The 21,382-nt window shown below is 38.5% G+C and overlaps 11 protein-coding genes across 11 annotated transcripts; 4 read left to right on the plus strand and 7 right to left on the minus strand. All coding sequences in view use genetic code 12, as the record gives it.

Annotated features, from left to right (window-relative positions):
* Positions 1–332: 332 nt before the first annotated feature.
* TIF35 (translation initiation factor eIF3 subunit g) lies at positions 333–1,172 on the minus strand (the record flags this gene model as incomplete). Its single annotated transcript, XM_709943.1, has 1 exon — positions 333–1,172. One exon carries the CDS (start codon positions 1,170–1,172, stop codon positions 333–335), a length of 840 nt encoding a protein of 279 aa, XP_715036.1.
* A 379-nt stretch (positions 1,173–1,551) lies between these two features.
* On the plus strand, positions 1,552–2,355 carry CAALFM_C114270WA (arylformamidase; the record flags this gene model as incomplete). The annotated part of the gene is made up of 1 exon (XM_709944.1): positions 1,552–2,355. One exon carries the CDS (start codon positions 1,552–1,554, stop codon positions 2,353–2,355), a length of 804 nt encoding a protein of 267 aa, XP_715037.1.
* Positions 2,356–2,829: 474 nt separating this feature from the next.
* Positions 2,830–3,690, minus strand: NPL3 (mRNA-binding protein; the record flags this gene model as incomplete). Its single annotated transcript, XM_709945.1, has 1 exon — positions 2,830–3,690. The coding sequence occupies one exon, from the start codon at positions 3,688–3,690 to the stop codon at positions 2,830–2,832; it is 861 nt and encodes a 286-aa protein (XP_715038.1).
* Positions 3,691–4,139: 449 nt separating this feature from the next.
* On the minus strand, positions 4,140–6,370 carry MDG1 (Mdg1p; the record flags this gene model as incomplete). Its single annotated transcript, XM_019475187.1, has 2 exons — positions 4,140–6,096; positions 6,345–6,370. 2 exons carry the CDS (start codon positions 6,368–6,370, stop codon positions 4,140–4,142), a joined length of 1,983 nt encoding a protein of 660 aa, XP_019330732.1.
* A 799-nt stretch (positions 6,371–7,169) lies between these two features.
* On the minus strand, positions 7,170–10,940 carry NCR1 (sphingolipid transporter; the record flags this gene model as incomplete). The annotated part of the gene is made up of 1 exon (XM_709949.1): positions 7,170–10,940. One exon carries the CDS (start codon positions 10,938–10,940, stop codon positions 7,170–7,172), a length of 3,771 nt encoding a protein of 1,256 aa, XP_715042.1.
* Positions 10,941–11,278: 338 nt separating this feature from the next.
* CAALFM_C114310WA (deoxycytidine monophosphate deaminase) lies at positions 11,279–12,292 on the plus strand (the record flags this gene model as incomplete). Its single annotated transcript, XM_709950.1, has 1 exon — positions 11,279–12,292. One exon carries the CDS (start codon positions 11,279–11,281, stop codon positions 12,290–12,292), a length of 1,014 nt encoding a protein of 337 aa, XP_715043.1.
* A 3-nt stretch (positions 12,293–12,295) lies between these two features.
* CAALFM_C114320CA (uncharacterized protein) lies at positions 12,296–12,991 on the minus strand (the record flags this gene model as incomplete). The annotated part of the gene is made up of 1 exon (XM_709951.1): positions 12,296–12,991. One exon carries the CDS (start codon positions 12,989–12,991, stop codon positions 12,296–12,298), a length of 696 nt encoding a protein of 231 aa, XP_715044.1.
* Positions 12,992–13,271: 280 nt separating this feature from the next.
* Positions 13,272–14,543, plus strand: CAALFM_C114330WA (tRNA-5-taurinomethyluridine 2-sulfurtransferase; the record flags this gene model as incomplete). The annotated part of the gene is made up of 1 exon (XM_709952.1): positions 13,272–14,543. One exon carries the CDS (start codon positions 13,272–13,274, stop codon positions 14,541–14,543), a length of 1,272 nt encoding a protein of 423 aa, XP_715045.1.
* A 170-nt stretch (positions 14,544–14,713) lies between these two features.
* Positions 14,714–16,699, minus strand: RIM101 (alkaline-responsive transcriptional regulator; the record flags this gene model as incomplete). The annotated part of the gene is made up of 1 exon (XM_709954.1): positions 14,714–16,699. The coding sequence occupies one exon, from the start codon at positions 16,697–16,699 to the stop codon at positions 14,714–14,716; it is 1,986 nt and encodes a 661-aa protein (XP_715047.1).
* Positions 16,700–18,326: 1,627 nt separating this feature from the next.
* Positions 18,327–18,770, plus strand: CAALFM_C114350WA (type 1 protein phosphatase-activating protein YPI1; the record flags this gene model as incomplete). Its single annotated transcript, XM_709955.1, has 1 exon — positions 18,327–18,770. One exon carries the CDS (start codon positions 18,327–18,329, stop codon positions 18,768–18,770), a length of 444 nt encoding a protein of 147 aa, XP_715048.1.
* Positions 18,771–18,960: 190 nt separating this feature from the next.
* Positions 18,961–20,436, minus strand: WSC4 (Wsc4p; the record flags this gene model as incomplete). The annotated part of the gene is made up of 1 exon (XM_709956.1): positions 18,961–20,436. One exon carries the CDS (start codon positions 20,434–20,436, stop codon positions 18,961–18,963), a length of 1,476 nt encoding a protein of 491 aa, XP_715049.1.
* Positions 20,437–21,382: the final 946 nt, after the last annotated feature.

Below are 21,382 nucleotides of genomic sequence, written 5' to 3' on the forward strand. Positions count from 1 at the left end.
TGACATTGATTATTGGGCAACGGAAAAATGGTAATAGCAAGCAAGATTTTCTAACCATTACTAATGTTTGTAATATATCCGATACTTTTTTTTTTCTACATGAATATCTGTTAGGACAAACTTCACAAAAAAGGTATTCATCGATACGGTCTATGGGGATTTGTTTCTACGCCAGAAGTACTTTAACAACTTTTGTTAACTCCGTGATTGTTCTTGGAGGACTTAATGTCACGAGATTTTTAATGTGTCAAACAATGCATCACCAACCATTGTAACTTTAACAACTTATATTAAACTACTATACATGCAAATATGTCTTACAATCACTCTATTTAGGTTTTCTTCTTCTTTGACCATTCCAAATGCAAAATCAAAGAATGGTAACCTTTACCATTGAATGTATCCAAGGCCCTTTGAGCAATTTCTTCAGTTGCAAAGGAAACATAAGCAAACCCTCTGGATTCGCCAGTTTCTCTGTTTCTCACAATAGTGACTCTTTGTAATGGACCGAATTTGGCAAACAATTCGTTTCTCAACATATCTTCATCAACAAACGAGTTCAATTGACTGACCTTCAATGTGGTAGAGTCGTCTCTTGCTTCTCTGGTTGGGACATTTCCATTAGCGTCGGCTCTCAAGTGTCTTGGAACATATTTACCTGCACCAGCTGCACCGGCGCCACCTTCACTAGTAGGTTCTGGGGTAGTGCCACTTGGAGTAACACCAGCAGCAGCTCCCAAAGTATCCTTAAATGGACATTTGGCTGTGTAATGGTCACCGCCACACACTCTACATTTGATAGTTTGGACAGCAATTTTTTGAGCTCTTTCGTGCGCTTTGTCTTCCTCTTCTTTCTTTTCGTCTTGTTTCCAGGATGTACCCAACTTCAAATCCACTTTTTCCCCCAACTGTGTGGTACTGGTATCTGGTCCTGGTGGCGAGTTCTTTTCTTTACCATACTTCTTCCAGTTTTTACGTTGAGCAATTAATGGATGTACTTTTTCTTGTACTTTTACTTCTTTTATCTTTTGGGTTATTTTGACTTTTTTACCATCTTGGTTGGTTCTGAAGGTAATCACAGTTTTGGTTCCGTCTGGGTTGGCTATAACTTCTGGTGGAGCTGAAAACTCATCTCCGGCATCTGCCCATGAGTCGAGTAATCCTGTGGACATTATAATGGATGTTTTAGATTGTGGTGTAGTGGGTTGGTCAAACAAAGATTTAGTGATCTTCTACTTGAAAATTTTTCCTCTTCCACTAACAAACTGAAAAAAAAAAATTCCACGCAAGATATTAAAGAAGGGGTAGTGCGAGGGTCACAAATTTGCATTGTAATAAGCCATTCTAATACGGAGATGTCACACATCACCAAGGAAGGTTAGGAGGAATGAGGATAGACCTGTACATTTACCAACTAAGAGATTGTGATCAGTATCTACCTATTATCATTCAGAGTGGTTGTGTCGAATTCGTAGTCAAATTTTTTATCACACTCAATGAGAACGCGAAATATTCTTGTTGAACAGAATAGACTACTTACTCTAGGCAAAGATGGAAGACATATCTGAAGAGCAAGAGTTCAAATATGGAGAACATAGTTTACAAAAGATAAAGGTCTTTAAGTACAGCTCGACCAATGCAAGCACATACATATATATCCACGGAGGTGCTTGGAGAGACCCCAGCAACACATTCGATGAAATGAGACCTGTTTTAGGTATCCCCAATGCTAACTTGATAGGAATAAATTACCGTTTGTCTCCAGAGATCAAACATCCTGAACACTTGATTGATATATTAAGGGCATTGAGATTTGTCAAGCAGAATTTTGACGTCAGCCAAATTACTTTATTGGGGCATTCGGTTGGAGCCACTATGATTCTTCAGTTGTTGCATTACAGACAAATTATACGTGATGGGTTGAAGCACACACACAAAGATGATTTATCCAGCCTAGACAACTTGTTTGCTTATGTTAATGACAATGTGCTTTTGCTGCAAGTGATATTTTTGGATGGCATTTATGATGTGGTTGAGTTATTGAAAGAGTATCCTGATTATGCATCGTTTGTAGATGATGCATTTGTGTCTAACAAACATTTCGCCGACTCAACCCAACTTAGTTCGGCAAATGAATCGTTGGACTTGCCTTTTTCTTTGGTTTCGAAAGACACAAAGTTTTTGATTTACCAGTCCTTGGAAGATGATCTTCTTTCGATGAAACAAACACATCTATTAATTGACTATTTGTCTTCAAAAAATCAAGGGTTCACATTGCATGTAGGCAATTGGGGCAAACACGAAGAGATATTTGGCAAATACAGAGAAATAGTGTTTTCTGGTAACGTACCTTAAAGGTAAATGTATAAATATTAGTCTATAAACGTCTCAATTTTAATCTATAATCGTAAGTCATTAAATAAAGTATAGTAAACAAAATTAGGTTAATAATACAAATTTTCCAACGAATTCCTGATTCCTGGTCTTAAAAAGTTCAACATGGCGATGGTAGAACAAATTTAACAATAATAATACAAAAAAAGGGTATAGTGATCTCAAACATAAAATTGAACAACTTTTCAGTAAATCTCAACTCATATCCATAGTACATTCCACTTCTATCTTCTCCGTCTTAAAATATCCTTTGATATCCATTTCGTTTACAATAAAATTTTACACAATTAACATATAAAACAAAAATCCAATATAATGGCTTGGCCAAACAAAAAAATAATTGAATATAACAAATAAACACAACAAACTGTAATCTTTTTCTTAATTCCCTTTGGAAACACATCCTAAACGTACTTGATTCTTAGCTGATGTAGATTAAAAACGGGTTGGAGATCTTTCACGATCGTATGATCCACCTCTGTCGTTGAAGTTATCACGATCGTATCCACCTCTATCATATCCGCCTCTTCCCCCTCTGAATCCACCTCTTCCACCTCTGAATCCGCCTCTGTCAAATCCACCTCTTCCGCCTCTAAATCCACCCCTATCATAACCACCTCTTCCTCCTCTAAATCCACCTCTATCGAATCCTCTATCGAAACCACCTCTTCCTCCACGGAAGCCGCCTCTGTCATAACGATCGTAGCCACCTCTTCCTCCTCTGAAACCACGATCAAATCCTCCTCTACCTCTACCTCTGAAACCTCCTCTACCTCTTGGTGGTGGTGGAATGTATGGGCTGGTGTCTTCTTCAGCACCAATAGTGATATCTCTGAAGACAGCTTTGTCTAACAATGGAATAGCTCTATCCAAATCTTCACGGCTCTGGAATTGCATGCTACAAGTAGTTTCACCGTTATCAAAGTTAGTGAAAACCTTGACATAACTTGGTTGACTATCAGTTTTTTCTCTAACGAAATCTTTGATATCCTGCCATGCAGTACCTTCTGCCAAGTTGGTGATTAAAAGACGGTATTTACCACGTGTATCTTCTCTTCTTTCCTTAGCAAATTCAATTTGTAATTTTTCACCATTGAATTCGGCATCGTTAAGTAATTCTAAAGCTTGTTTTGCATCATCTTCATTTTCAAATGTAACAAAAGCATAACCTTCCATCAAACGCACTTCAACAACAGGTGCAGCTCTGGAAAAATGATCTTGGACCTCTTCACGAGTAACATCGTTTCTCAATGGTCTGACAAACAACTGTTTAGTAACTTCAACTGGACCATCCATTTTTTGATTGATTGATCTATTGAGGGAATTAAAAAAACAAGAAGAAAAAGTAAGATGGGATGAAATTTTTTTCCTTTGAAAGTGGCGACGAGCCAGCAAAAAGTAACGTTTTTTTTGTTGTTGTTTTTCACACACACACGACTTTTGACAGGACCAACGTTTTGTTTAATACCCATCAAAAAAACATCAATACTTGCAAGTAATTAAAATTCTAAACAAAAGTACAAAAGGTAGATGCTATATATTACAAAAAAAAACATTTAAATTTAGAGAATAGGAGAAATAAATTATTATCGACGGTGATATAATTGTACCAGTGGGTGGCAAGAAAAAAAAAAGACAATATTAGGTATGAATCAAATAAGAAAAACAAAAAAAACGATGCTTGCAATGGAGTAAGAATAATAAAAGTCCTTTTGGGATTGGCTAATAACAGTGAACTAAATCACTTAATTGAAAATCTTTTTCAAGAATCTTCTGAACGAACCTTTCTTCTTTTCTTCAGTCTTTCCGTTTGTTGTAGTTTTCTTAACTGTGTTTTTCCTCTCTGGTTCGGCTTTCTTTGTAGTTGGGCTGACCTCTTTAGTTGAGGATTCAGCCTTCTGTGATTTCAATTCGTCTTCAGGAACATTAATCTTTTCAACGGTGACAGGCCCGTCAACACCAGCAGCAAGTTTGGCTTCTCTTGTCAATCTCTCCTTTTCTGATTGGGTTGGTTGGATTTCTTCAAGAGTTACACCAGCACCTTCACGAGCTTCAACAGCAGCAGTGATATCCTTCTCGCTACCTTCAGCAGCAATAATGATTTCTTCTTCGTCTTGGGCTGTTTCGTGAGTATTTCTAGATTCTTTGACGACAGGTGATGCATCAACTTCTTTGGCTTCAGAATCAGGTACGACAGCATTTGGATCTAAAGTCTTTGGGTGTTCCTCAGTAGTATCAATTGGCTCATTGGCATAATCGGCTGGGGCAACGTCCTTTGATGTTGCAACAACAGGTTCAGGTTCGGTTTCAGTTTCTTGGACTGGAATTGGAGCAGCAGTAGTTTGGTCAACAACTGGCTCAGCTTTGGTTTCTTCAATTGGAACTGGAACTGGGACTGGAGCTGTTGTGGTTTCTTTGATATCAGATTCTGGTTCTTTTGGCATAGCAACGGAGTCGACTGTTTGGTCAAGAGACTTTTCTGGCCCCGTACTAACTATGTTATCATCTATCTTTGATTCTGGTAAGCCAGTGGTTTTAAGTTTTGAATCGAGTTTTGGTTCTGTAACAGAATCTTTTGGTTTCTCGATGGATGTTTGTGGTTCGTAGATAGGTGGTTGTACAGGATCTTTACTGGTAATATGTCCCCCGTTAGTTGTAGATCCTAAAGTGTCTGGATGATCAGCCAATGCAGTAGTAGCAGCAATTGTGGCAGCAGCTGCACCACCAGTACCAGCAGCAGCTAAGCCAACAGCGGCGGCCTTTGAATGATTATTCTCTTCAGCTTGAGTAGTTGGCTCTGGAGTAGCTTCTTCAGTGTCAATGTCACTAGTACTATTGGCTTCGCCAGCAGCAGCTTCAGCAGCTCTTTGCTTCTTTCTAGCTTTGTATTGCGATTTCTTGACCTTTTTCTTTTGTTTCTTTCTTTCTTCAGGGGTTAATTCGGAGCCTTCAACTAAAACACCTGTTGAAGGAACAGCAACTAGAGAATCTGGTTCGGCGTTTGCAGTTCCAACTTCAGTAACATTCTTATTCAAAGCTTTGGCATCTGCATCCTCAACCTTTTCAAATGCTGATAAAGCGTCTTTTTCCTTTGGAATAACAATTCCTGGTTCACCAGCAAGAGATGGGTGGTGAGGTTCTTCTTTAGGTAACACTGTAGTCTTTAAAGTATCTTGATTGTCAGAACCTGTTTGTGCCTCGGCGTTGGCAGTTCCAACTTCAGTAACATTCTTATTCAAAGCTTTGGCATCTGCATCCTCAACCTTTTCAAATGCTGATAAAGCGTCTTTTTCCTTTGGAATAACAATTCCTGGTTCACCAGCAAGAGATGGGTGGTGAGGTTCTTCTTTAGGTAACACTGTAGTCTTCAAAGTATCTTGATTGTCAGAAACTGGTTGAGCTGTTGGTGTAGTTACAGGTAAGCCGGATTCAGGAATTAAGGATCCTGGAACAGCAATTAACTCCTTCAAGTGATCTTTGGAGATAATGTTGTTTTCAATACCACTTTCGTCTTTGGTGATGTTTTCGTCAGAGTTAATTCTCCATTCACCATCAACAACGTATTTATAAATAACATCCTCAGCTTTAGGTGGTAATGGGACTTGCAATGAAAAGGAGCCATCTGTTTGTTTAACAAGTGGTAAAGACTTTGACCAGTTGTCGAAAGTACCAGTGACAATTACGTCTTCGGGACCCTTTGGCCTAAACAAGAGAATCCGTTAGTATCGAAAGTATATCGTCTCGGTGTCAACACTCGAAGCCGTGTGATCGGTGCTGGAATGAGATTGCTATTTGGCAATAAAGCCATCGGTGTTTTCAACTAGCATTTATTGGCAAGATAAAACCACCAATGGCATACTTGAAGTTGCAATTATCTTGTTTCCTGAAACAAACTTCTTCACGGCTAGGTAGATAAACAAAAGTTAAATTATCCAGCAATAGTTACATACCATTTAAATGTATAATGAAGTGACATGGTTCCAGTAAAACTAATATCAAAAACAATTACGATTGAATATGTATTGAAAATGAATATGGTAAAAAAGAAAGACAAGGAAAAGTTTTTATATAAGGAAAAAAAAAAAATAAAATAGAAAAAGTGGGACTCGAAGAATGTCAGGAAATTAAAAAAAAAATAAACAAAAAAAAACCGGGCAAACAAGAAAAAGCTAATTTACAATAAACCCACCACATCCAGTCGTCAAAAAAAAAAAACAATAAAAAAATTCTCGACGTCAACGGTAAAAGTTTAAGCCAGCTGATATTATCCAGATAATTTTAAGGGACCCAATTTGCTATCGACACAGCTAGGGTCGAGAGTATTGCTTGTCGGAAGCAACTTTATTCGTCATGTTTATGTTGGGTAAAATAGTCAAAAATGGATGATGATACTTGTGCAAAAATTAAATCTGCATGTACTGCATGTAATGCCCCAGTTTTGTGTAAAACAGCAAAACAAAAGCCATTACAGTCAAAGATGTAGCCACTTCTACTAATACAAAGTATCGCTTTGGTGGTAGAGTCTGAACGACTTGTCTCGGTACTGCAATGTAAAGACTCGGACAACACTACAACTTATCAAGCTTGTCCAAACAGAGATAATGACCTATTTAACCAATTTGGGACGAAAGTTGCTATTTCTGGTAAGCCAGCTCATGCACAATTTCATAAGTTACTTTCTCACTCTTTTATTTTTTCCCATGATATCATTTAAAACTTTTCTTTTGCATTAATTCGAAACTAACTTTTAAAACAGAAACCTATGTAGTAGAAACTTAAAAGCTTAATAACACCGGTAACAAAACAAATGCGTGGACAAAACTAATCACAACTAAAGAGAGCCACATTCTGAAATAATAAACTTCAAAGATCTGAGATCTTGTAAAGGCTAAAACTGAAATACCGATCAATTTTGTCAACGTGACTCCACTTATCAACGAGCCTCCAACACTGCACAATGCGTTATGTGCTTTGGTATTTCTGAATTCCGCATTCAAGCTGGTTATTGAACTTCTTCGAGTGTTTTCTGGCTCAGCATTGACGAGGTTATTGTACAATTCCTCTTCGGCAGGATTATCAAACATCTTAACTTTGGGCACGCAATATGCTCTGGTCAAGTGTATGGTAAACTCAACTGCAAACCCGACACATATAACCAAATTGACCAAAGTGACTGCATTTAGGGATATCGACCACAATGCTAATACTCCACCGATGTTAATCATAATTGCTGTGATTGTAATTGTGAGAATACTTGCAGCTCTGAATGAGCTCAACAAAAATGTGCTAATTACGTATATGATTAGCATTGCTACTGTTAGTAAAGCTACTGTCAACAACACAATGTTCTGGTATTGTGTGAAAAATATGAAAAATGGGGAGTAGGCAAATACGTCCATTGAAGGAATCAACTTTGTAATTTCTTTGACAATGTTGTTTCCACTTTTGTATGCATTGATAAACTCATCTTGGCCTCTTAGTGGCGCAAAGGATGTTCGGAAATAACTCGAGTCGATTTTCTCGGTGGTTCGGGATATAGCCTGTCCATGTGCAGCCTTTCCTCCCAATGGACACGGATCCGATGGTTCCTGTATCCAGTCATTAAAATAAAACATAAAGTCTCTTTCAGGGAAAGCCTTCATACTTGAGTCATAAGGAGGATTGTGGTTTAAATAACATGATTGGCATTGACGTTGAGGGGCATTAGGTGAGCAAAATTCTGGAGTCTTTTCGAAGACGGTGCTCTTCTTAAATCGACAACATTGATCCAAATCAGGGTTCAACCAACTAAAGAAATCATCCAACCAGTTGGATGCAGGTTCAGAAAGCATTGATATATCTGAACGTTTAAACTCTTGTTCCAAAATGTTGGCCAACGAAAATTCATCGCATGCAGAAAATCCACCACAGATTTTCTGTTGATTCAGTCTTTCGCTATAATCCAAGTCCTTGACAACAAAGAAAACCGGAGGACCAACGTTCAAGTAGTCATATACTGAATTAAAATAGTTGACCAAATAAGACTTGGAAGGTATGGCAATTCTTTGGTCTAATCCTAGCTGGATTTTAGGAAACAAACTGAGGGAAATCCCAACCCACAACACAAATAAAGTTATGACTTTGGGCTTTGTTGTTTTCTTTAGCAAAAATGGCGCATAGTGATCTCCTATCCAACGAGAAAAGTTGTACTCAAGATGTACTGGTTCATCGATTTCATCATTGTCCTGTAATTGGATTGGAGAAATTGTAACCCAAGGAACATAATCAACTCTGTTATCTTCTAGTCTGCGCTGGTCTAATGCTAATAGCCCGATAAAGCAAGTCATCTGTAACGAGAAATTGATTAAAACCGCACCAGCTCCGTAGTATGCAAAATTTTTTACTGCTGGCATACCCACAGAGGTAGCCAACAAAAACATGCACACCTGTAAAACAGCACTTATAAAACACGAAGGTCCAATATGTTTCAAAGCTTGAGAAATCCGTACCTCCAAAGCCAAATTAGGATTGCCCTCGCTTATTACGTGCAATTCGTGGACTATCAAGAATATGTTGTCGATACCTATTGCTAACACCAAAAACGGAATCACCTCAGCAATAATTAATGTAGATCTTAATCCAATAATAGAAAAGAATCCCACTGACGCCGTTACAGATAATAGAATTATAATTATACTCGAAAACCCTAATGTAAATCTTGTTTTCACCAATGAGTACAAGTTGGCGCTTGGTAGTTTGCCACCAAGGGCTAAAGAAGCATATATAAACATAACCAAATACGATATGGCAATAGTTTTTATGTCTGTATTTGAAGATTGATTAAGTTCTTCTTTAAGGGAGATCTCGGTGCTGTAAGCAATATTCAAATTTGGATATTCTGTTTGTAAGTCTGCTGCCCACTTCTGGAACAGATGTTCATAGGAGATTGTGTTGGAAGTGTAGTTTTCATTTTGAGTATCGCTGTTTACCAATACCGTTACCGTGAACGCCTTGGCTTGGGAAATGTCGTTACTATCAAACAAAATGTTTGGCTTCAATGGCTGTTGGAAAGTGGGTAAACAATTTACTGGAGAGTCAACACAACTTTGCAATTTTGACTTCCAGTTGGTTTCTGTTAAGCCTGAAATATCGCCTTGGAAGTACTGTGTAAATGATTGCAAGGCACAAGTTTCATCTAATGGTTTAAAGCAAATATCAGATAAGCGAACATTCTCATTCAATGTTTCCAATTGAGATTCTTTATCAAACCACCACTTGACAATATCCCAATTCAAAACGGGTCCATCGTCTTTTGAGCTTACAATAACTTGTTCAATTCTAAACCATTCACCAAAATTGGACTCAAAATACTGTTGGTTCTTGTAAGCAGGGTCATTTGGACTAACCCAAAGCTTGACGGGGTCAGTTTCTAGTTGCAATTTAAAAAGTCCCAAAGAAAGCAAAACCACAACTGCCAAACTAGTTCCAATTGAGATACCCGGAAATTTTGAGCAAAAGTAACCAATATTTGCAAACCAATCTTGAATTTTCAGTCCTATTTCACTCAGGAATTGTTTAGCCCGTTTCTTCCCAAGTCCAGCATAAAACAAAGGGTTAATCATGGTGCTTTCGTCATCTTCGGAATCTTCTGCAATTGATCGTCTTCGTTCTTTCTTCAATTTTGCCAAGTATACATGATATCCTCCTAACAAAACTATCATGCATGACCAAATGATTATGATGCTAAACGAAAAACACGGTAAAACACCAACAGTACATTTTTTGGTTAAATCTTTAGCATGTGGCAATTTTGGGCATGATTCTTCACAATCAGTACATGCACATTTGTACTCTTTGTCATTACAGTCTCTTAATGGTTCATTTCGCAAAACAAGACCCGAGTCGGTTTCTGGAAGTTTGTATACGAAGTTTATTTGGTAAGGAGACCCGCCCAATAATGGTTTTTCGTCTCCTAAAAACTTTAAAAATTGCAGATAATTCTTTGCACCACCACCAATCAAATCCATTGCGTAACCGTTGGTTGCCAGGAACTTTACGTTTTTGCACGAGTCAAAAAACTGGTTTGCCATTCCTGGTTCCACATACTGGTTTATTTCAGTTACTATTTCTTTGCCTGTATCTCTAGCAGTTTCAGTTTTGATGATTTCAACAAATTGGGATTCATTGGGTGAACAACTAAATTGGCAGAAGAAGTCATAAAAGTTCTTTCTGCATGCTGGACATGACGAAATTAGTGGGTCGACTCTTTTCAAGTTCAGCTCCAAAATATCAATTTGTTCTGGAGAACAACAAATGTAGTCGAAATCCTTTCCACATATTGATTTTAATTTCTCTCGTGACTCCTGACTTGCCTTAACAGCAGGGACAAACTCGGCACATGGTAATGGTTTGCCAAACACCGACTTTTTACCGCAATTTCCATAAGTGTTGCAATATCCAGGCTTGTGAGACAGTGATACCGACGCGATTGCTAGGTTGATTGTCAATAGTAATAAACAGATAGCCCGCATAGCTTGTAGAATAAGTGAACTACTAAAGAATTCCATAAAAGCCAAAAAAAAATGAATTGAGGAGGAAAAAAGGGGGGAAATAGTCGGTGTAGTAGCAATGGTCGTGCGACAAGTTTTATAATACACATGGTCGAAAACAATGTGGGCAAGCACAGACGAGAGGGAAAATTAACGTGCATTAGCGTACTAAAATGATGGGCAGATATTCCTTACCATCACAAATATGGAAATTGCCGAACATTGTGACTTGTTAAAAGAGTGCAATGTTATGATACATCACAGTTAGTGATAGATCTCACTCGCGACAAGACTAAAATCGGAAAGATGAAAAAAAAAATTGTCGAACACGCGTTTCTACCAATACTTACCCAACGATGTTGATTGGTATATCTGGTACCTTAAGCTCAGGAAAGACTGAAGTCGCTAGATACTTGACTTTCCAAGGGTTCAAGCTAATTTCATTTAAACAGGAAGGCCATGAATCAGATGCCACCACGCCAGAGGAGGATGAAGTGTCTCACCAAATTACGGATTTGACAGTCGATGCAGACTACAAAATGGAAGTTTTTAAACATTTCGATGATTTGAGTGCTTTAGATAATTATGTCACGGTTAATTGGCAAGATAATTTTGTGATTTCCCATATACAAGATATGAATATGTTGAAAGCATTGCAGAAAAGACCATTTTTCCTTCATATATCTATCGATGCCCCGGTCTATTTGAGATATCAAAGATCAAAACTGAAAAATAATTTCACGTTGGAACAGTTTGTGGATAAAAACGATCAATTGTTATTCAATGTTGCTAATCCATTGATTGAGATTAATAACCAGGCACAGGTGAAAATTATAAATACATCGACTTCGATCAAAGACTTGTTTATCAAGTTGTCGGAACTTAATCTTTTAAACGGTTCTCGATTGAGACCTACTTGGGACTCGTACTTTATGCGATTAGCAGATTTGGCAGCGTTAAGATCAAACTGTATGAAGCGTAGAGTCGGATGTGTTATTGTTCGCGAGAACCGAGTGGTTGCTACTGGGTATAATGGAACTCCTCGTCATTTAACCAACTGTAATGAAGGAGGTTGTTCCCGATGCAATAAAGGCCAAGGAAGTGGGGCACTGTTGGCCACATGTCTTTGCTTGCATGCTGAAGAAAATGCGTTGTTAGAAGCCGGCAGAGATAGAATTCGCGGTGAGAGTGTATTATATTGCAACACATGTCCGTGCTTGACATGCTCGATAAAAATTGTCCAAAGTGGGATTAGAGAAGTTGTTTATGCCCAGAGTTATTCCATGGACTTACAAAGCCATAAAGTGATGAGCGAGGCTAATATTATATTAAGACAATTCCACCCTCCAAAAGATGGAATATTTATATAGTGTCTATATCTGTTTATATTCGTAAGGACCTGGTTTTTCTTCGGCGTCGAATTTAATCTCTTCAATGACTTTACCGTTAACCAACAATTGAGCTTCAACCTTATCGCCCGGCTTAACTTGACCAACACCTTTTGGGGTCCCAGTCAAAATTAAGTCTCCCTTTTCCAATGTCATAATTGCTGACATGTGGCTCAAAATTTTATGAATGGGGAACAACATCAAGTCGGTTTTATCTTGTTGTTTGACTTCACCGTTAATTTTCAACACCAACTCAACTTTGTATGGGTCTGGGATTTTTTCCTTGGCGATGAATTTAGACACTGGCAAAAAGGTGTCGAACCCTTTACCAATTGACCAAGGCAATCCTTTCTTTTTGGCTTCATCCTGAACGTTTCTTGCTGTCATATCAATAGTCAAGGCATACCCTTCAATGCTGTCAATAGCTTCTTCAGGAGAAAAAGTAGATGGCAAGTTTTTCAAGTCTTTGTTTAACGTAAATGCCAATTCCACTTCATGATGAACAATAACTCCCTTGGGAACCAAGAATGGGCCAGAGTCGGGCTTTAATACTGATGAAGATGGTTTTAAAAAGAAAAATGGCTGTTGCGGGGTGGCATTGTTTAATTCCTTGATGTGGGCAGCATAATTACGACCAATACAAAGGATCTTTCTGGCGGTGTCTAAGTATTTCAATGACATTTCAAGTGGGTGTGTTGATAAATAGTGAAAAAAAAAAAGAATTAAAAAGTGGAGATATAATTGGATCTAAGAGAATTAGTCACAACGAGAAGATTTCCCGAACGTACTATTTCGGAGCCGAACCAAAAAGTTATGTGTGGACTTGTTAGGCAAATATTTGGTGCATTTTCGTGCCAAATTTGGCCAAAAAAATGTATAGGTTACACCCAGAAGGATAAATTTTTCTCCAACCTCAGTGAAGTGAAAAAAATAATCAGATCATCTCTTGCACCATAAACCCATGATGTTGTTAAGACGTAGCCTACGAGGCCTATCTAGATCATGTCGTATATATACCACAACAACGCCACAACCGTACTATCCTGTGCATAAACCATACACTCCTACAACCACCACAGAACCAATAAATATACTCCCAGAAAATACATACACCCAGCCAACACCCAAACCTGATGACCATATAATTGTTGCTATGTCCTCTGGTGTTGACTCTTCGGTGTGTGCAGCATTATACAAAGACTATCCAAACGTGCATGGGCTATACATGGCCAACTGGTCGCAACTGGCAACATGCACAGAACGAGATTGGAAAGATGTGCAACGAGTGTGTCAAGATCTAGGTATTTCCAGTTGTGAGAGAGTTAACTTTGAACACGAATATTGGCAGGATGTGTTTATGCCAATGATAGAGAAATACGAAAAGGGACTAACGCCGAACCCTGACATTGGGTGCAACAAATTTGTCAAATTTGGGAAGTTGATTGATTACTTGCATAAGAAATACGATGGCACAGGCAAAGATTGGTGGTTAGTCACTGGTCATTACGCCCGAATCATGAAACACAACGAAACTGGGGAGTACCATTTATTGCGAGGTTTGAGTCAACGGAAAGACCAAAGTTACTATCTTTCGTCGATCCCACAATCTTCGTTATCGAAAATCTTATTACCCATTGGCCACTATATCAAACCACAGATTCGGGAATTGGCACATGACCAGTTTAAATTACATACAGCAACAAAACCCGACTCCCAAGGGCTATGCTTTGTTAATCCGCAACAGTCAAACTTCCGAGAGTTTTTAAATGATTATATCCCAGAAAATCCAGGTGACATAATCACTGAAGATGGTAAGGTTTGGGGTCAACACAAGGGGCTATGGCATGCTACAATAGGCCAGAAATCTTCAGTTTGCATGCCGCAAGCAGATCCACAATACCAAGGCATTTGGTTTGTCAGCGATAAGAATTATGAGAAAAATCAAATCATCATAGTTAAAGGTCACGATAACCCCAAGTTGTTCAAACAAACTGTGGAATTGACGCAGTTAGAATGGTTACACCCCAAGGAAAAGGTGTTGTGTCTCCAATCATTGCAATTTCAGTATCATTCATTGCTGAAGTCAATCCCTGTTACAAGAATTATTGAGCTGCAAGATAGGTTAACCGTCGAATTAGAAACCCCAGTTCGTGCTTTGGCGCCAGGTCAAGCTGGTGTGTTGTACAAAGGGAATCAAGTATTGGGAGGTGGAATGATTAATAGAACCATGTAAATAGAGAACGGTAACACTACTTTCAAAACTTGTACTAATAAAATAAACTTATACGTAATATACAATAAAACACACTAAAATCAAACATGAGGAAATAAAAAAAAAAAAATTGAAAACCACCCTAAACAAAAAAATAAAAATAAATAAAAAAGTAAAATCGGTATAATTGCTTAGAAAGCAGTTATAGTTGGATATAATTTAGTTTCATTAACGTCAACCTCCTTTTGTTCTTTGCTCTTTTCCTTTTCTTGTTGTTCGATTTGGTTTCTCAAATAGCCAAGAACAGCATGGATCATTTCTCTGTGCTTGGCAACATCCTTCAAATTGAACCCATCAATCGTCACTTCTTCAACTTTATTGTCATCGATGTTTAATTTATCAAACAAGGTGTCAAGCTCGTCTTCTGAAGAAGTGCTGTAATCGTCTTCCTCTGAACTGTCGCTGCTGTCTTCTTCATATGATTGTGCAGATTTCTGGTAGGTTGAAACACCGCCAAACTCTAATGCACTTGGTGGTTGTTGTGCCACACCAGAAGAATATGGCAAAGAACGGTTGATTTGAGGATAAGATGGCAAGTATCCATTATGGTTATTAACCAACCCTTCTTTGTGTGATGATCCACTGGTGGTGTATGAGCCATTGCCAATGGTTGGTAAAGAAGGATACAATTGGCCACTTGCTTGTTGAGTTGGTTTCTGTTGAGCAAAAGTAGAACCAGCATGTTGTTGTTGATATTGGGTTGACATGTTTTGATATTGCATGTCGATGGAATTCGATAAGGAGTTGAAGAATTTTTCAGCTTCATAGATGTTACCGCCATATTGTTGTTGTGGGTGTTGCTGTTGAGGGTGGTGGTGGTGCAAGTGGTCGTCCAAATGATTCAACTTGTTAAACACATCAATGTTATACTCAGTGCCGGCTTTCATCCTCTTGGTGGTGAACTCAGCAGAACCTGCGGTTCCAACAACGCCTGGTTGCTGTGGAGCTTGTGCCATTTGTTGGAAGTTGAAATCGTTCAAAATACTATTAACCACATACATGTTGTGTTGAGAATTGTTTTCGTATCTTCTTTTTCTGGAGGTGTCGTCGTAGTTCAATCCATCAGCAGGGTTACCGGAATAGTAGTTCAATTGCAAATCGGATGCGGTAGTTGCATTCATCGAGTTTGCTCGCTTGTTGGCCAATTTCTGTTGTTGCTTGGCCTCTTTTTGTTGTTGTTTCATCAACTCTCTTTGTGCCTTTTTTAACTTCTTTGGATGGTCTTCAGCGTGAGTCTTGGAATGTTTCTTCAAATCTTGAGGTCTCTTGAACGATTTGGGACACAAGTCACAATGGAAAGGCTTCAATGGGACATGGACTCTCAAGTGAGAAGTAATGTGATCTCTCTTAACTGTAGTTGTGCCACAATTTTCCCAAAGACAAGTCAATGACAAATTGTTCGAAGACTTTCTACCAACATGGTCGTCACACAAATGATCGTACAAAATTTCTGGAGTCTCGAAAATAATGTTACAGTTGCTCCACAAACACTTGAAAGGACCTTTCAAATCTTCGTCTCTGATTTTCTTGTATGTCTTTTTGAATGGCTTGACTGGATTTTGTTGTGGAGCTGGTTGATTCTGATTCAAAATGTTGTTGTTTGAGTAGTATCCGTGATGGTCGTGGTATTGCTGTGATGGTTGGTTAAACTCTTGGTGTTGTTGTTGTTGTTGTTGTTGTTGTTGGTAGCCATAAGTTGGTTGGTGTAAATAATAAGATGGTTGGTTGTTGTAGGCTTGGTTAAGACTTGGGTGTAACTGAGTTGGTAATTGTTGTGCTGGTTGGGTATAAGATTGCAGAGCTGTGGTGTTAGATTGATTAGCACTAGGAGCAAAAGCTGCTGGCTTGGTGGTGGTTGGTTTAACCAAATGTTGTTTGGCATCAGTGATAGGAGAATTGGCTGCAGATTGAGAAGTGAATGAGGAATGGGGACTGTTACCCATAGCATTAATGTGAGGTGATTGGGACGAAGTAAAAGATGAAGGTGACGTAGCATTATCTACATCAATATCTGAGGAAGGTGATTTCTTGGAACCATGGTGACTTGCAGTACTCTCACTTGCACCGGTATTGCTATCAGCATTTAAGTATGTTACGGGATGAATGTTGTAATTCATTGTCTAAAAATCTCGTTTGTCTAGGTTAAAAACTTGTATGTAATATCTATAGTTGGTGGATAGTATAAAATTAGTTAGTTGTTGAAAGAAGAACAAGTAGAAAAAAAAAAAGGTGTGACTTTTGTAACGAGAAAAAGTTGATAATATATATAATGTATAATAATTTCTCCCTAGAAAAAAAAAAACTGCGAAGCTTAAACAACCATTATAAAAAAAAGAAAATGGAAATTCAAATATTTCCATGCAAAAATAATAAACCAATGAATGATCTATTCGTAGTTATTACTTTGTCTGGGAATTGATTGCCAAGAAAAATTTAAAAGTTCAACAATCAAAAACTTTTTTAGCTTGGGTTTCTTTTTTTTGAAACCAAGAAAAAAAAGAGAGGAATTGAACAACATCACACTACCTACTAAATGCTAAATTTGTCAGTATACACGAGGGGCTGTGAGTGAGTACACACACTTTTTTTCTTTTTTCTTACCGCCAAGGATTTAATGAAACCACGCCCCCCATAAAGTGAAATGTCTACTCTCAAGTTTCCAAATCACGTAATTTTGCTTATTGTTAGAGAAATTGCACAGGGCTTTTACGGCGGACATGTTCACATCCCCTAAAGTGTTTAAAGTTTGTCTATACGGAGAGCCTATGTTAGGTCATTTCTCGGCTCTACTTGCTTGAAAGAAGTGACGTTGGCTCATGTCATTATTGGCCGTACCAGCCGAAGATCTGGGATTACGCATATAAGGTCGTAAAAGCGAAATTACCGTCGAAAAAGTAAGCTAACTTCTGGGATGAGTTCTTTTGGCGTAAATATACCTAGGTTTGGGGTGGGTAGTGTCTGACATGGACCTCCACGTGCTTGGTCTTAGCTCCAAATAGATCTTGGGTCATGTCCAGCTAAGCCCACACAAGAAAAATACTAACCATCTGTGTGTCATTCACTGCATACTTGTGCATTGAGTGTGTACTCTGTTTATGGATGCAAAATAATAAATCACATCGTGCCGAGAATGTAAAGGCTAGACGGTTTCTGTCAAAGTAGGTGTAATAGTTTAATTACAACAACCAAAGATGTATAAAATGTAACCGAAAAACAGTCTTTCGACAAGAAAAAATGCAACTCCATAGTATGAGGATGGTCAAATGATGGCTTTCTGCTATAGTTGCGTAGTTATTGCTTTTTAGGATAGTCGTAAATAAGGAAAGCCGATGGTGAGGGGAGACAACAATCGAACCATCTCCAGCACTACATCTACAAGAAATTTGTCTTTTGTCATATTTGACTTGGCTGATAAAGTCTTGCTCTACATGTATTTGCAGAAGTAAAAGGGAGCTCAACTCCTCTAGTAATAATTCTTTTTTGAGAGAAGGTTTGATTTATTTAAGGGTTACAAACTGCCATGAGAGAGAGGGTTTGCTCATTGTTATTCTGTCAAAAACAATAGGCTCCGGCTGCCGAGTCGCTTCATGATCTAGATGGCACAAGGAGCATTCGGTATTATTGGGTTAACGACATAACTGCGTGTCTCTACCAATTGCTTAGAGTCAACTGATTTAACCATATTTTTTTCGGTGAAATCCTTTTGTTGCTGACATTAATAATCCACAACAAACCAAGTATACAATGTCGAATCAACCTTCAAGAACAATAGTACAGGAAAATAACGTTCTACGTTTGAGGCCCGGATCCGAACCAACTCCATCATCATCGAATCAACAACCACCACAACAAGAGCAACAACAAGAAACTACATCAACAAAGAAGAAGAAGAAGAAGAAGGCACCAAAAGTCAGATGGACAGAAGGCACAGTTGATAACGAGCATATGAACAAGAAGAAAACCAAAATATGTTGTATATTCCATCCACAGCGGTCATTTGACGAAGAGGTTGAAGACGACAAACATAATCATAGTTGTTCGAGTTCCGATGAAAGTAGTGATTCCTCAGATAACGAAGGCGATAAAGATGAAGACGAGTCTAGACCTAGCAATGGCATACCCAAACCAAATGCTTATGAGTATCAGCCACATTATGAGAACCGATCAAAACTTCCTGAACAAGGATAAACATAGATGTTATAGGTAATATATATCATTAGACTATTAAATTATAAACTATGTAGCCATCAAAACTACTATGCTAGCGAAGGTAACCAAAAAATAAAAAAAAATCAGTCTTGCTGTTCAGCAACTGCTTTAACGTGTGAAATAAAAACGATGACATATGCGAGTGTGGTGAATAAATAAGGTGATGCTATTACTCAGGATTAGTGATTTTAAGCTTTCTTGAATAATCTTGATTATCACCAAGTGATTTGTTGGAAAAGTTTTGATTCAAGAACATTGTGTCTGGATCTAATCTGGAATCTATCTCATTAATTGGGAACATAGCTCCTCCATCTGCTTCTGGGTTGTTATTGGGCGATGAGCTCATTTGACTGCTTCTCCTGCTCATCAATTTTCGTCTTGACGAGCTTCGGTTGACTCCACTCTCTTTATTCGTATTGTCGCCTGTAAAATATGCAAATAAAGTCTTTGAGGAACTGTCTCTCTTTAATGTAGAAAATGACGATTGCTTGCTGTATGGAGCAACAACTGTTGCATGGTTGACCGACAATTCGTCAGAGCTGTATTGGTTCTCTTCGTCACTGTACCCGTCGTGGTCGTTGTGTCTGCCACCTGCTCCACCAAAGCAGCAGCAGCAGTACAACATAGCACCGACTATCCCGACAACAACTATTCCAACGGCAGTAAAAGTACCAGCAACCTTACCCTTGTCGTCAAAAAATGCATTCTTGTTGGTCTTGGGGGAATCCGTTGTTGATGAGCTGGGCACCGACAGGGTTGGCGCAACAGAAGCGTCCTGAGACCGCAAATTAGATATTGATGCTGATTCAAAACTTGTGGTGCCAGTTGTCGAATCCAGAGTTGATTGGGTCGTGAATTGGGTTATGTATAGTGTTTTGATCTCTTGTGTTTGAGTTCCATTTACTGTTTTGATGGAGTAGGCTGTTGTTTGTTCGATTTTTGTGGATACTATTGGTGTTTGTGAGGAGGATTTCGATGATGAGGAAGTAGAAGATTTGGATGTGGTGCTGGGAGACACGGTAAGTACTTCTGTCGAGTACTGTGTGACTTGAACAATATTGCTTGAACGATGAGTTTCTGTGATTTGTGTTGTTTTGGTAACCATGGTGGTGGCAGGGGAGATGGAAGAAGAGGGTTCTGAAGTAGTGGAAGTAGAAGTGGATGATGAGCTTGAGGTGGTGCTAGTGGATGATGAGCTTGAGGTGGTGCTCGATGTAGAGGTGGAGCTAGTACTTGTTGATGTGCTTGTTGAGCTTTGTGTTGACTTACTCGTACTTGTCTCTCCTCCGACGGTTGCTGATGGTTGTCCAATAATCAAGTACCCAAAATAACCATCTCCAGCACAATTTTCCTGGTCTTTATAACCTGGACATCCAATTTCACAATTCGACATATCAGTAGTGTCTGCTGGGACATCGTTGGTACAGTAGCAATCGTTTCCTGACAAGACAGCAACGGCATACCCATCCTTTGAACAGGTGTCTCGACAAAGCCCATTTGACATGAACTCGCTGCTTGTTTTTTCACCGCCCAAATTTGTCGAGGAGCATCTACTTAACGATAGTGCATGGGTCAACGAGATGTATAATAATATGACCAATAATGTGGGATGTAGTGCTGGCATTGCTTGGTTTCGTAATGTCATTACTCAAGCCTGCAAATGAATGGTTGGAAAAGTGGTAAGGAAAAACTAGTCGGCGACAAAAAAAAAAAGTATATATAATCAACTGATGAGCAGAAATAGCAAAATTAAAAATAAAACACAGTGTAAAAGATAAACAAAATTAACTCAAAAAAAAAAAATACTTATTAAGCCCTCTTTTATGTTCCAATAATCCCGAATAGTAAATCTAAAAACAACAAACAAAAGGAAGCTTCTTTCACAAAAACAATGAAAATGGAAACCAAATAGCCGCGTTGCGTTTGAAAATTTCAGAAACCTCTCGCTGTCCTCTTCAATAATGGGAATGTGAGAAAGACTTGGTTGTATAAACCTAAGTGGTGAACAAGTGTAGTTATTAATAGCAGGGTAGTATGGTATTGTCTCGAGGAGATCTGGTTGCTCGTTTTTCCCCCTTTAATCTAAACTATTTGTAATTTCTTAAAATAGCAACTAACCAAAAAAAGAGCGAGAAAACTGGTATATTGGAATCTGTGTAGTTTAAGGAAAAAATAAGTGATGTTACGGGGGAATAGGAGAAAGGGGAAGTCGAAGTGTATATATATGAGTATGATTTATCAAAATAGCCTTTGGTGCTTAGGGGGTGGAAATTATAGCACAAAAAAAATCTACCTCCTTCCCAAAATATCTCCCGAACCATATGACTGTGGGTTTGACCTGCTAGCTTGTATAGTAGCATCTGATATATCAGCAAACACACCTTTTTGTGGATATACCGCTAGCAAATTCGGTATTGAGATGGGTGGTGAATGTGACCCACATGGTGGTTTAGGGCCCTTTGTTGGAGTTTTAACTTTTAAGATTTGTTTGTTTTTCGGTTGATTGGGCTTTGGTTGCTTTTCTGAAATAGGAAGTTCAATGATTCTTTAATCAGCCACACTAACTGTAGGCCCGCTATGCCCGGCAATGA

Source organism: Candida albicans, chromosome 1, assembly GCF_000182965.3.
Source record: "Candida albicans SC5314 chromosome 1, complete sequence".
Taxonomy (NCBI): Eukaryota; Fungi; Ascomycota; class Pichiomycetes; order Serinales; family Debaryomycetaceae; genus Candida; species Candida albicans.